The sequence below is a fragment of the Lonchura striata genome, chromosome 3 (assembly GCF_046129695.1).
Source record: "Lonchura striata isolate bLonStr1 chromosome 3, bLonStr1.mat, whole genome shotgun sequence".
Classification (NCBI taxonomy): Eukaryota; Metazoa; Chordata; class Aves; order Passeriformes; family Estrildidae; genus Lonchura; species Lonchura striata.
The window spans coordinates 111,737,542-111,752,314 of NC_134605.1; the positions used below are offsets into that span (position 1 = coordinate 111,737,542).

The window sequence follows — 14,773 nt, forward strand, 5'->3', positions numbered from 1 at the left end:
TAACAGGAACTGGCTCTTTTTCTCTCAGTTAATCCTATGAGATTCACACTGTGGGCCAAGTTTTCCTTAGGGCAACATGTGCTTTATCTCTGTAGATAATGAGGATTTTTGTGAACTTCAGAGCCTGGCACTGGTGATCGGAAGAGAGATCTTTGACATCACACTGCAGTTTCTCCTCTGTTCTTTGTTTTCTCTCTCTCTCTCACACACACATGACTTTTCCTTACAAGGACATCATGTTGGGTTTGTAAGTGTGTGGGGAGACAGGGAACAGAAAATCAAGGGCGAGTTGTGCCATTTCTTTGCAGTTTTAATCTTGATTAGACCTGGTACAACTGAGCAGAGAATGATCCTGAATATTGTGACATACTTAGTTTTTAAGTATAAGCACACTGATAGGTAAAGATAAACATTCCATGATTATTCCTACATTATCTAATTTGATTTTTTTTTCAAGTCTCAGCAGTACTGTAGGTCTCTTGTATGGTTGTTTTGTTTATTAATTACATCCTCTCCTGTTTCTGCTTCCCCCAGTAGTTCTGTGAGGACCCTCCCATATTTATTTCTAATTTTTTTGCTATTGTTGTTGCAGACAATGAGTCTCACTTCAGTTTCTTTCTGATCCTGGGAACAATTCTCAACTTTTCTATCCCTCCCCAGTGGATTTTTTACGTAGAATAATCTCTTTCTGTTTCTAAGTCAGAAATGTTTAATGTTCCTCTTTCACTGCTCCGGTCTCATCCAAACCCTTCCTTTTGAGAGATGTACATTTTTGCACAGTAATGCTTTGTTGGGCATTTCTATGAAGTCTTTTGACAAGAACAAAACACCATCCAAAATGCTGCTATTCTTGTTCAGCAGGAAGTGTTCTTTGCATTACTTAAATAGCAGGTTGCCAGTTTTTTGTCATTTTGATTGCTCTGGAACAAAGGATAAACATGGAGCTTGGCTTGGCAGGGATTTAACTTAACTTCTTGCTTTTTAGCTGGAAAGGGAGAATAAAGGGCTCTAGAGATGGCTTTGTGGTAGCATTTTGCTGTTCCAGTGAGGTCATGGAGAAGCTCTGCAGTGCTGCAGGAGGCTGCTCCCAGCTGCTTTCATTTCCCACTGGGAATGTGGGAATGTGTGGGACCAAAGCACGGAGCCAGAGGGGCGAGGACAGGAGGAATCACAGATACCCCTGAGCAGAGCTTGGTAGAACTGAAGCTTCTGAGCCTCACCTGTTGCAGAAGAAAAAAAATTTCCTGTTCTAGAAGTATCAATCCATCATTTTTGCCTGGTGGATCCGGCAGATGGGAATGGATTTCCGAAGGGATGGGCATCAATCAGCTCAGTTTTGATGGCTGCTCTCTTACAGGAGCGTCAGAAACAGCTGGAGAGCCTTGGCATATCCCTGCAGTCCTCTGGAATAAAAGTTGGGGATAATAAGTGCTTCCTGGTTAATTTGAATGCAGATCCAGCTCTCAATGAACTCCTGGTGTACTATTTAAAGGTAAAAATATATCTTTGTGTATAACAATTTTGTAATGTCAGGCCTCTGATTCATTTGGCAGAGGTGTACTTGGAGAGTTCTGTAAAACTGTGTATCTGAAAACATTAACATTTTATGAGTATAACCTTTTTATTTCAAATTTTATTCTTTGTAGCACAAGAAATTTTGGGGATTTGATGTTTTTGTTTGTTTTGGCGTTTTTTTATAATAAATTTAGCCGTGTTCTTTTTGAGAAACTGTCTCCTGTTCTAAGATGAGGGTTTTTTTGTTGGTTGGGTTTTTTTACTGCAAACTTTCACAAGCTTTTACCCATGAAATTGTTTTATAAGAATGCTGAGCAGATCAGTAGTCGGTTTCTCCATGTGTAGTCTAAATTCTGGCTGCTGTCTTCAGTTTATGAAATGCATTTTTAATCCTCTTTGTGCAACTTGCCAGAAGTGAAAAACAAGTTCTGTTCTGCCTCAGCACTTCTGACGTGCAGTCCCTGTTTCTGATACTAACCATCAAACACATGATGTGACTTTTGGCCCCTGTGCTGAAATATTTGGGCAGTCTATTGTGGCTTTTACAAATTGTAGATGGAGGAGTCAGGAGGAGAAGCAAGGTACAACCATTTTGAAGTCACATCTTGGAGTGCAAATCCTAAAAATTTTGCAGCTAACGTCAGCGATTTGAGCTTCACATTAAATCATTCTCTGCCCTTTGAAGTGGGGTAGTAACTCTCAAAACAGCCACAAAATCAGCAATTAAGCTGAAAGATGGTTTTAGTTTATTCAGTCTTAGGAAATATGTGATCCTTTTTTATATCAGCCATCGTGGCTCTGCGGTATCTCAATAGAAACAAGAGAAAACACTTTTTTCATCTTGTATCTGCTAAAAAAAAACACATTAAAAAGGAGAAAAGAGCTGAGGCTTTGGGAGAGATTGATCCTTTCCCAGACAAGTTGCACGTGAAAGTGCAGAGTGTGACTCAGCTGCTAAATCACTGACAGATACTGGGACAGATCCCACTTTGTCCCCGTGGTCACTGGGAACAAGGACAAGAGCAAGGCAAAGCCTTTGGCCCTTCAGTGCCAGCAGGAAAAATCTCAGGTGATTCTGTGCTCTTTTCTTTTTCTAGTGAAAATTCCTTGAGGTAGATTTTGTCTCCTTCAATTAGTCTTTGTTATTTTTTTAATGACTTGGATTTGTCTTCTCCTGAGGAATTTTGGTGTAAAAATCCCTGTGCTTTGAAATTATTATGATGAGATTACTTGCAGCAGTTTTTCCTAAAATCCTGAGATTTAACTCTCTTGTTTCTCAGAATATTCACCCAATTTCTTTCTGAGTTGTGTGTGCACCAGATCCTTCAAGTACTCAAGAACAACTTGAACTGACCTGTCTAAACTGTTAAATCTGTTCCTCAAAAATTGCTTGGAGATGCCTAAAAAAGAGATTTCTGTCCCAAAAGGGAGATTCAGCCCTGGCAGTGGTGGAGTCCCCATCCCTGGAGGGATTTCAAAGCCATGTGGATGTGGCACTTGGGGACATGGGGCAGTGTTGGGGGATGGTTGGATGGTCTTGGAGTGTTTTTTCCAGCCTCAGCAATTTTATGTGTGGCGTGATCCTTCATCTTCCAAATTCCCCATACCTTGAGTATCCAGGAATTTCCTGAGCTGTTGCTGATCCAGGTGGAACCTCCATAATCGCCATGGATCTGCCACTGAGAGCCTCTCTAAATTCCTACTTGAAATCCTCTATTCCTTTGGCTTCTACAACATTCTGAGGCACTGAATTCCTCCATTAAATCATAAAATTCTCCTCATTTTCATGTTTAACTGTTTCCTGTAAACTTTCCTGAGCACTCCCTGCTTGTTGTTGTAAGACAAAGTGTTGATTTGCTTCTCTTTTTCCCTCGAAGGGAAGTACTGAACAGCTGTGAAATTTTGGGACCAGATGACACAACACATCCAGAAGGAGAACGAGTGAATTAGACCCAGTGAACCTCTGCAATCCATCGTTAACATCTGAATTAATTTTTCCCCAGGAGCACACGTTAATCGGCTCAGACAACTCTCAAGATATCCAGCTGTGTGGAATGGGAATTCTTCCTGAGCACTGCATCATAGACATCACCCCAGAAGGCCAGGTTATGCTGACCCCTCAAAAAAATACCAGGTGAAGGAATAAAACGCAGCCACAGCTGTTTGATAGTTGTCATTTTATCCAGTATTTTATGATTAATGCTGCACAAAGATACTTGAAAAACAAACTTCTCTATCTCCTTTGTAGTAAGAAAAATTCTGCTTTTACATTTCAATTGTCACCTGTTTCTCTGTCAACTCATGTTCCGTTCCAGTGGGATTTCTCTCAGGGAGGGTGTTTGTAGCCCAAATTTTCAAAGTGGAGATGAGTAAATTGCACGTGCTTTCAGCAAGTAGATACTCACTGATTTGCAGCTGTGTAGATGTAACTCCTATCCAAACTGGAATTCATTTTCTAGGAGATCTGTTGATATGCAAAGAGCTGCTGAAGCATTTGTTGCTTTATTCAATTAAGTAGCTCTATTTAAGAAGCAGCTGGCATATTCAGATTGATCACAAAATGACATGCAGAGTCAGCACCTCCAATAACTTATTGTTAATACACAAAATTCAAACTTTGCACATTTATTCTGATTTGTGGCTGATCCTGCTTGGAGCAGGTTGGACTGGGTGACAACCGGAGATTTCCTTCAAATTTGAGTTATCCCACAATCCAATTTTCAAACTTAATCTGACTCTGAAATAAAAGTAGTTTCTGATTATTTTAATTAGTGTCTTTAAGCTGTTCATGTAGCAAAGGTGTCAATAGCCTTATTCAAATATTTCTATTTTGTGTCTTTATTTCAGAGCAGCGTGCAGGTGGTTTTTTTTCCTAGTGAGTTTATTTTTTCAGGCTGCTCATTTTTAAGCTCTAATTTTACTCCCCAGACACAACTGTAGTAATATCTATCTAAATGTACTGAACTTCATGAGCTTAGGAGGTCAAAAGAAGCTGAATTTGAGGTGTGTGTGAAACAGCACTGGGTAGATCAGTGAATTTTCTGGGAATATTTTGCTCGTTATGCAATCCATAAATCTCTTCTCCTACTTTTACTTGTTGCAGTAATGAAAGTAATCCTGGGAGGGGAAAAAAAATTAAGCTTCGTATAAATATATTTACTTTAGATTTTTGCCTTTTCCCAGGACATTTGTAAACGGCTCTGCTGTCGTGTGTCCCATCCAACTCCACCATGGAGACAGAATCCTGTGGGGAAACAACCACTTCTTCAGGTAACAGAAGTTACTACAGGGATTGTAAATTGGCACCCACTTTGTTTTGGCTTAAGGTACGAGGAAAGATGGGGTTATAAAAACAACACTGATGTTGGGCTGGTTTTTTATGCTAAATGTTATTACAGGGTTACTGTGCTCTGTGTCCCCTGTAGTCCCAGCCATATCTGTGACTTTCCTGTATCAGACAGGATCACTGGTAGATGGTTTCAGTTCAAGACTGTGCTTCAAAACCCTCTGAAATACCTCAAAAATCAGTGGGAGATATCTCTTTATTATTGCCTCTAAATTGTTTGGATGTGGAATGTCTAAAAAATGTCATGATTGTCTAAACTGTATTATTGGTATTATGAGGTACTTAATTATGAGAATGTAGAATGGATTAAATAATTTACCTTCTGCTCCTGTTTTTGCCCTGAAGAAAATTACACCCACAGGAGATCAATAAAATTTGAAAGGGAAAATAAATCTTCTGATTTGGAGGCTCTACTGAATTTTAACAAGATTCAAAAGCAACCCTCTGTTCCAGAGCTGAGCAATTAATAGTTCTCTAATAATGTTCTTATTTAAAGGCTGAATTTGCCAAAGAAGAAAAAGAAGGCAGAGCATGAGGATTTGGAGCGGGACAACTCCATGAAGTGCAGTAACAGTGTGGAGCAGCTGGATATAGATGGAGACAATTCCAGTGAGGTGTCCAGTGAGATTAATTTCAGCTACGAATATGCCCAGATGGAAGTCACCATGAAGGCTCTTGGTAGTAATGGTAAGGAACCACAAAAAATTACTGGGAATGTATACAAAATAGGAGGATAACCACAGACTTTTTCCCTTATAACTTCCTCTTGGAGAATTTTTCTTGTGAATGACTCATCAGAGTCATTTTTGTGCTTGAGGAGGGAAAAATAACCATGGCAGACTGTTTGGTTTGGCAGTTTCTTGCTGAGGGGAAAACCAAAAGTGGAATGCTGGTGGAACTGCAGTCTCAAATCAAAGTGTTTTCACTTGGCTGTTTATTTTTCTTGTGTTATGTCTCACTCAGGCATTAACTGCAGTGATTTCTGTCTCTGAAACCATGTTTTTGAGTTTTTGTGGTTTTACATAGCTGTCCCAGAATGACATTATTTTGGGAAACAGGAGGACTACTTTTTTTTTTTGTTTTTTTCAGCTTGGGCTTTCCGTTTTCTTAATTCTCTTAAATCATCTGCCTTGTAAACATTTGTTCTAAATACACACTGCAACAAAACTAGAGCCTCTCTTTTTACCCGATACCTGCTCTCGCGCCACGCACTCAGGACACTCCTCAGCACGGATTTCACTGCAGCACTTGCTTTGTTTTCAAACTCTGCCTAGACCCAATGCAGTCAATCCTGCAAAGCCTGGAGCAGCAGCACGAGGAGGAGAAGAGGTCAGCTCTGGAGAGGCAGAGGCTGATGTACGAGCACGAGCTGGAGCAGCTGCGGCGGCGGCTCTCGCCCGAGAAGCAGCATTTCCGCAGCATGGACAGGTTCTCCTTCCACTCCCCCAGCGCCCAGCAGCGCCTCAGGCAGTGGGCAGAGGAGAGGTGGGTACCCCCCCAGTGTGACCATCAGGGGCGTTCAGTTAAATTTCTGCAGTGAATTCAGCAAGATTTTAGTCGTGCTGCATTTTTGGTGGATTTCCGTGAGGGTTCGTGGCGCGGCTTGGGGAGGATGCAGCCGAAAAAAAATCGCAGAATGATAGAACAGGTTGGGTTAGAAGGGACATCAAAGACCATCCACTTCCACCCCTGCCATGAGGAGGACACTTTCCACTATCCCAGTTTGCTCCAAGCCCCATCCAACCTGGCCTTGAACACCTCCAGAATAACCAGAAATACCGTGGTAGAAAATATGAGAAATAATCAGTTCCTGCTTTGTTATTAAGGAGAAGCTCTATCCTGATCAGCAGCAGATTTAACTAAAGATGAGGTGGTTGGATGAAATTTTGAGGTTCCTATGTGAGTTTGTTCTTTCATGGGTCGTGAATGATGACTCAGCTGCTGGAAGGTTGTTTTTCCTCTTGACTCAGATCCAGCTTTCTGACCTGGGCAGGTTCTCACAAGCAGAGTGCAAATAAAAAAAAGGAAGGAAGAGGATGATACAAAGAATTTTAATCCAGATCTTTGTAAAAACCATTTAACAATTATAGAAGGGTCACTGTCCACTCTGCCTCTTCCTGGGTGATGGCCCTGAGGTTATTTACTTCAGCCACTAAAAAATCTTTTCCACTATTGCTGTCAAAAAGAGCAGCTGCAGGAGGAAGATGAAACCCTAAATAAAGGAGTGTGGTAAAGACATTGGCATGAAAAATATCTACAGATATATTATATATATATATATTTCTGATAGAAAAGCAACTTTGGAATTAAAAAATATTTCAGAGAGTCTGACAAAGGTGCTAGTTGTGTGCCTGGGATGTTTTGTAGCACCAGAGTCCTGGGCTGCACAGTTGCCACTTTCTCTCACACTTGCCAGGAAGGCCAGTGAGCACGTGGGTCATATCTGAATAAACCTTTCTCTGTAATGTGGAACATCCACATCTGTGGTGGGAAAACTCTGGAACGAGCTACACAAAAGCTGCCTGTTCAGCTCCAAAGCTAGTTAAAAACCTACAGCAGCATCCTAGTTTTGATATTGCTAAATTCATACAGATAGGAGGGGGTTTTCCCAGATGAAATCTTGATTTTTGTGTTGAAAATGATAAAATTACTTTGGTGTGAAGGGACCTGAAAGCCCTTCCAGTTCCACTCCCTGCCATGGGCAGGGACACCTTCCACTCTCCCAGGTTGCTCCAAGCTCCATCCAACCTGGCCTGGGACACCTCCAGGGATCCAGGGGCAGCCACAGCTTCTCTGGGCACCCTGTCCCAGGGTCTCACCACCCTCAGAGCCAGGAATTCCTTCCCAGTATCCCATTTATCCCTGCCCTCTGGCAATGGGAAGCCATTCCCTGTGTCCTGTCCCTCCATCCCTTGTCCCAAGTCCCTCTCCAGCTCTCCTGGAGCCCCTTTAGACCGTGGAAGGGGCTCTGAGCTCTCCCTGGATCCTTCTCCTCTCCAGGTGAGCACCCCCAGCTCTCCCAGCCTGGCTCCAGAGCAGAGGGGCTCCAGCCCTGGAGCAGCTCCGTGGCCTCCTCTGGTCTCTCTCCATGTCCTCCTTGTGTTGGGAACCCCAGAACTGGACCCAAGGATGTTGTGTAGGGCACAACAAACCTTTGCACAAGTTCAGGTCTTGTGAACATGAGGTTGCTCTGGGTTTTCTGGAGGGGCTCATCTGGCCAGTATTTGTAGCAGCCCCACTATAATGTCACCTGTCCCTTCCCTCTTTATTCCTCACCCACAAGCTCTCAGTTGCCTCCTCATCCGTTTATTTTGCTTTTCACAAACCTCATGACTTTTCCTGTCTCCCCTTCCCAATCCCATTCTTCCAGAGAAGAAATGCTGACCCACAGCCTGAGGAAGCTGCGAGAGCAGATTGTTAAAGCCAATTTGTACGTGAGAGAAGCCAATTTTATCGGAGAGGAGCTGGACAAGAGGACAGAGTACAAAGTGACCCTCCAGATCCCAGCTTCAAGCCTTAATGCCAACAGCAAGGTACAGTCACCCTGAGTTAAATGGTTGTTTAGTCCCTCAGTGTTCAGATTTCTTTTACTCTTATTCTAATGGTTGAGTTAGTTCTCCACTAATGTGCATTAAATACATCTCTGCTACATCCTTATCTTACTTTATACCACGAAAATCCTAAAATGTGCCTTAAAAGATAATTTTTTGGTGCAAGACCTTTCCCCTGGTGTTGAAGTTCCCACTTGCTGCTGTTGCAGAGTGCCAAAGTCTCTGCAGGTTGGGTAACATCTGTTGCAAGTGTTTGCCATCCCTTTGTGGACATTTGACTTTGCATCATCCCAGTGAGCTGTGAAAATTCTGCCATTCCCATTGTGGAGGGAGGATCTGGAACAGAGAGGATTTGGATTATTTGTTCCCAGGCATTTTGGAAATTTTGGAAGGAACCTGAACCCAGACTTCTGTGTCTCAGGCTGGCTGCCAAAGCTGGTGTTGTTTCTTGAAGCCAAATCAGTATTTTGGTGATACTCAGACTGTCTTTAGTACAATAGACGGATTTTATTCCAGGATTACAATTTTTGTCAATTGTTTTAGAAGTTTTTCTCACAGTTTCCTGGGGAAGACACATCCAGAGGCAGGATGATAAAGGGGGATAAGTGTCTGCACTAGTTGAAAGTTGCAGGCAGTAGTAATTTTAGCTGGAACTCCAGGCCTGCTGTAACTTGAGGGTATTTGTGAAATGCTTAAATGTTCCCATTTCTAACACTTATGCAAGGTGAAAATCCATGGAAACCAGTGCCTGTAACTGTGATTAGACTTCCCACTTAAAATGGCCACTAATACACTGTGACAGCTGAACTCAGAGCCTGTCATGCTCGAATTTGGCTGCTCAAGCCAGAATAAAATAAAAACCAGACTTCTCCCAAATATATTCTCAAGTTTGTGTTAATTTTAAACTCTCTTTTCACTGTTGTGATGCGAATTCCTTCTTGGCATCCCTGTAATTGTTTGGCAGAGAGGTGCAATTCTCAGCGAGCCTGCAATCCAGGTGAGGAGGAAAGGGAAAGGCAAACAGATCTGGTCACTGGAAAAGCTGGAGAATCGACTGGTGGATATGAGAGACCTTTACCAGGAGTGGAAAGACTGTGAGGAAGACAATCCAGTAAGTAAAAAGTACTCCCGTAATTACATTCCTGTTACATTTTCAGGAGGATTGTTGGGTAGAGGTGGGGAGGGAATATGCAAAGAGCTGTGTTTCCCTGAGGTTTTGTTTTTCCTAGTACTGAATTGATCCTCAGCATTTAATTAACCCTTATCTTGTCACCCTGATTCCTGCTTGCATGCATGGTTTGGTGAGGGAATGGAGCACACAATGGGAAGCAGCAGTAACACAATGTTCAGGAATCTGGCAAAGTTAAGGAGAACTTGCTCAGGACAAGTAAAACTCATTTCCATTCTTCTTGTGATCTAAGCAGGCCTCTTGCTTGAGTTCCTTTTTCTTTCACTGGGCTGGCTGTGCAACACTTTGAAAAGTGTTTCCTGGGAGGTTTGGTTTCCTGACAGACTCTGGATTTGCTTGCAGGTGATGAGAGCTTATTTCAGGAGAGCTGATCCCTTCTACGACGAGCAGGAAAACCACAGCCTTATTGGGGTAGCCAATGTTTTCCTTGAGTGCCTGTTCTACGATGTGAAGCTTCAATATGCTGTTCCAATCATCAATCAGAAGGGAGAGGTTTGTAATTGTTTTATAATTTATCCTTGCTCAGCTGTTTAATTACAGCCTGTGGATCGAGTAGATAATTTCCAGTTCCATGTGCTCAAGTTCTTCACTAACAGTGTGGAGCTGTGTAAATCCTGTAATATTTTAGTGGAGTTTTCAGACAGCTCTGAATCCCAGCGAGGTGATTGTGAAAGGAGAAAACTTCCTGAGCACCTTCCTGAGGGAAATAGCCCAAAATAAGTCCTTAGGATGAGCTATAGCTCCACTGGTTTCACTGCCTGCCATCAAGAAAATAGGTTCTTAAATATGTTCTGTAAGAACAACTTCCAAGGCAGCAGAGCACACCAGGCAACGTTCTCCATGCTCTGCATCAAGTGTGCTCTTTGCAGACCCTCCAGAGAATGGTTTGAAGGTGAGATTGTTCCCCAAGTCACCCCACTGTCTGATTTCTTGATGGCTTTTGCAACAAAGGCTTTTTGATTCTTGCTGCAACGCATTCTTCACGTGGTGCAACAAATCCAGAGTGCAAGAGCAGTGCAAAAGGAATAAAGTGTTGGCTGCTTACAGGGAGGGGTGAACCTGTCACTGATTTCTGGCACACAAATAATTCTGACTCCTGTCCAGGTTTCGGGTCGCCTCCACGTGGAAGTTGTTCGAGTGAGCGGGGAAATCGATGACAGGCTGGTGGGAGGTGAGGACAGTCCTGACTACTCAAATGAAAATGATGTCCAGGAGAGAAAACTTGACTGCAGGGTGAGTTCCAGGTGTATCCCAACCTCTGAGCAACCTTTTCCCATCCCGAGTCAGAAAGAAATCCTTGGTTTCTGGACATTGGGTGTCTCTTTGTAACCTCATTTTGTGTCTGGAATGGCTGAAGTAACACAAGATAATTGGTTGGGGTTTGTTCCTTTCATTAATTTCATTAATATGCCAAAGGCTCACCCCAGGAATTTTCTTGGAATCCAGGGAAGGTCTTTGTATTAGGCTTGGCACTGCTCACCCCAGGAATTTTCTTGGAATCCAGGGAAGGTCTTTGTATTAGGCTTGGCACTGCAATATCCAGTTCAAGAAGAGTCACAGAATCTGATAAACTCCCATCATCTCATTATCTCTTAATGTTTATTTTTCTCTCAATATTTATTTCTCTAAACACTAAATGTTTTGTAAAATATGTACAGTGTGTTTATTACGTTTAGTAATAAAAAGAAAATTAGTAGGAAATATTTACTAGTAGTTCTGTGATAGTAAAACTACAAGCTACAGGTAGGAAAAGAAAGGCAATAAACATGACAGGGAGTGGTCCCCAGCCTTGCTGACTTCTGGACAATGTGAGCAGTTTGGGAGAAATTGTGCTTTTTCCCACCCCACTTTTAATGCTGTCCCATAGAGCTCTGGAGCTCTATAGGACATTTTGGGGCATTTTGGCAAAAAATACTCCTGGCTAATGATAAGGATCATACTGCAGAAGTCCGCTCATTTGGTCTTAATTTGACAAATGGAGAATAAAAGTTTATTAAATATATGGTGAATATGATGGCTTTGTTTAGATCAGAATGGGAATTCACAACATTTTATTTCTATTTGGCCTTGATTTGATGAGGGGACAGGCTAATTTTGCATTCTTTGGGGTTGATTTTGTGTTATTTCCAGCATCACAGAGTAAGAGCAAGTAGTATCTTAAACCAAGGATTTTTGGAACATAAAAGAGCCACTGAAATAATGAGATTTTTATTGTATTCCTCTTCAGTTGCAATGGGCTTGGTGCATTTCACCATTAAAAATGAGCAGAATGTCCCTTACAGAAATATGAGCCTGGTGACATCTAGTGACTGTCCTCAGCTGCTGCACTCCAGATATTGTCTCCAATGAGTACCAGTGCAGAAATTTCATTTGCTAAATTGTTTTTTGTCTCCTGTTCTTATTTTTTTAATCCTCTGCAGTGGAACATTGTTCTGCCAGGTCATGTTTTTAATTCCATGCCTGATGAATAAATGCTTTTCATTTTTTTTCTCACCTCCTTTCCAGATTAAAATACTTCAAGCTACAGGTTTGCCCCAGCACCTGTCCAACTTTGTGTTCTGCAAATACACGTTCTGGGATCAAGTGGAGCCAGTTATTGTTGCACCTGAGGTGGATCCTTCCCAGTCTTCCATCAGCAAGGAGCCACGGTGCATGGTTGTCTTCGACCACTGCAAAGTAATTTCTTTTTCTGTTTTATTAATTAAACTGTAAGGCAGGCAAAAAAACCCACAAAAACAAGGCAGGTTAAGTTGGTGATGCAGTTTTTATCTGCCTCTTTGCTCACATTTTATTTCATGATGCCCTAATACCATTTTTAATTTCATTATGTTGGTACACTAATATTTTTTTAAATAAGAGCTCAAATGTCTTCAGAGTCCATTTAAATTTGTTTTTTCTGCACTGTTCATTTACATGTACATTTTTCATTTACAAAAAGTCCTGAAGGTGACGTGGGTTAATAAAGGAGAACATCAGTTAATCAGAGAAACTTATATTGGAATTTATCCACAGTAAAATTCACTGCGGATGAGGGATATTTATATGAAGATATTTGATGTCAGTAACTGAGCTGATCACTCTAAACTCTGATGAAATGAAGAGAAATGTCCCAGTTCTGGGAGATGGGGCTGCTGTAGATGCTGAAGTTGGGTTGTTAGAGGTCAGAACAGACTATTTAGGACAGATTCTTTCTTCCCACTGGCTCTGGAGCAGCTGAGCAAAGGCATCTTTTATAGAGACATCTAAAGTCAGCTTGGATGAGTCTCAGCCAAATCACCCCAGCTGTCATCATGTTCTATCACTTCTCATCACACTGGGCAATTTATTCATCTTCCCGTTTGTGAAATGGATGTAACACCTTCTAATGAGTTTTGATTTTCTGATTCTGAACATTGCAACATATGCTTTGATTTTTTTTCTGAGCTGTTGGCTCAGGGCTTGCAACAGCCTGTGGTCATTTTTCAGCTCCTTATAGACTTTAATCTTTGGAAAATCACATGCCTTTGACCTGCCTCCTGATTTTACAAACTGAGGCAACACTTCCTTTCCCCTGGATTGTGTCTTGGGAACCAGGGGGATTTTACTAAATGCTTTTATTAAAGTCAAGGCAGTAAAATCTCCCAGCCTGAGTCGTGTAGTCACAGTTACCGACTGATTTGTCCCTTCCAGGAGGTTTCTGTGAACATTTCTGAAGACTTCATGGAACATCTTTATGATGGTGCTTTGGCCATTGAAGTTTATGGACACAAGCAGAGTGGTGACCGAAAAAACCCAGCCCTGTGGGATTTGGGAATAATTCAAGCCAAAACACGCAGCCTTCGGGACAGGTACATGTGGAAAATGCATCTTTGGTTTAGGAATTTGGGAAAAATCACCATCTGAGGTGCCCAGTTTGGAAGCAGGTTTGGGGTAAGGAGTCAAATTTTGAACTGAAGGCCACTATTCCAATTCATTCCTGGCCATGAAATGCCATCCATGTAATGCTTCCACTGGAAAAGTCTTATTCCTTATTACCTCAATTTGGATAAATATGCAATATTATGGTAATTCAGACTGCAGGGAGGTGTTGTTTGTTTGCTGGCACCATTTGTTGTTCCCCAAAGTAATCTTGTAGTAGCATTTTCTTAAATGTAAGTTGTTTTGCCTCTTCAATTAGAAGGTGGCTCTGCATCTTAATTTATTGGCAGTTACTTCTCTTTTTACTTACAGCTTAAGCTTGTGTTGACTGTTAAGCTGCATATAAGGAAATTTAAAATAAAAGTCAGGTAGCTATGGCAAAGAGCAAAAGGATGCTCTAGAATAGTGGGTTATGTTTGATAGTTAAGTAGTAAGCACCTCTATTCTTTTTAATTATAAAAATGGCTGTTTCTTATTAAGCTCTGGGAAGAGTTGGACAGAAGGCAATGGCAGGAAAGTGCTCTGAATTTTGAGAGCTTGTGAGACAATGTCATATTTCATTCTTTTGTCCTCCTTCTCAGTCAGATTGCCCTGACAGCACTGGGCTACTGTGGCAGGAGTTGAGACCAGAGTTTAAATGTGGAGCTGGGGTTTGTACTGGAATCAGGAAAAGGCTTATTTCTGATGTTTGACTAAAATAGCTGTCAGGAAAATTTAGAAGCCCTGTGCGCTCACAAACGGTGCGTTTATTGCAGCTTCAGTTGTTGCTGCTTCAATCTGCACTGTGAGCTCAGTGTTGTGATGTTTTAATTCTTTTCTTTGTGGGGGGGAAAAAAAACACCCGAAGAGAAGGAACAACCCAGTGCATGACTCGTTCTGCAGGTGGAGCGAGGTGACCCGCAAAGTGGAGCTGTGGGTTCAGATCCTGGAGCTGAATGAGAACGGGGAGTACTGCCCGGTTGAGGTGACCCCTGCCAAGGACGTCAGCACAGGAGGCATCTTCCAGCTCAGACAGGTGAGGTGGCAGGGCCAGGGTTCCAGTGTCACCCGGGAAGCTTTGCTTTGGGTGGCCAAGGTGGCCAAGGCAGCGTCAAGCTTAGGTGCAAAATGTGATGCTGTGGAAAACAGGGGTGAAGTGGGAGACGGAGCAAAACTCAGCTAAAAGGTGATCAAAGCCCTCCCTGTTAACCTTTTTTGCTCTGTCCTGTGCCAGCACCTGGCAGAAGGGACATCAGTCTCCACTGAACTTCATTATTTTTTCAAGAGGTCCAAGAG

General features: G+C 42.1%; 1 protein-coding gene across 4 annotated transcripts in view; it reads left to right on the forward strand.

Moving 5' to 3' along the window:
* KIF13B (kinesin family member 13B) overlaps window positions 1-14,773 on the forward strand; it is a 120,203-nt gene that overhangs the window by 65,478 nt on the left and 39,952 nt on the right. For all 4 annotated transcript variants that reach the window (XM_077782478.1, XM_077782479.1, XM_077782480.1 and 1 more), the window contains 12 exons: window positions 1,358-1,492; window positions 3,519-3,649; window positions 4,699-4,785; window positions 5,358-5,548; window positions 6,136-6,346; window positions 8,232-8,394; window positions 9,377-9,523; window positions 9,944-10,093; window positions 10,706-10,834; window positions 12,107-12,277; window positions 13,271-13,428; window positions 14,381-14,513. In XM_077782478.1, the coding sequence (XP_077638604.1) occupies window positions 1,358-1,492; window positions 3,519-3,649; window positions 4,699-4,785; window positions 5,358-5,548; window positions 6,136-6,346; window positions 8,232-8,394; window positions 9,377-9,523; window positions 9,944-10,093; window positions 10,706-10,834; window positions 12,107-12,277; window positions 13,271-13,428; window positions 14,381-14,513 (1,806 nt within the window). The remainder of the gene's footprint in view (window positions 1-1,357; window positions 1,493-3,518; window positions 3,650-4,698; window positions 4,786-5,357; window positions 5,549-6,135; window positions 6,347-8,231; window positions 8,395-9,376; window positions 9,524-9,943; window positions 10,094-10,705; window positions 10,835-12,106; window positions 12,278-13,270; window positions 13,429-14,380; window positions 14,514-14,773) is intronic.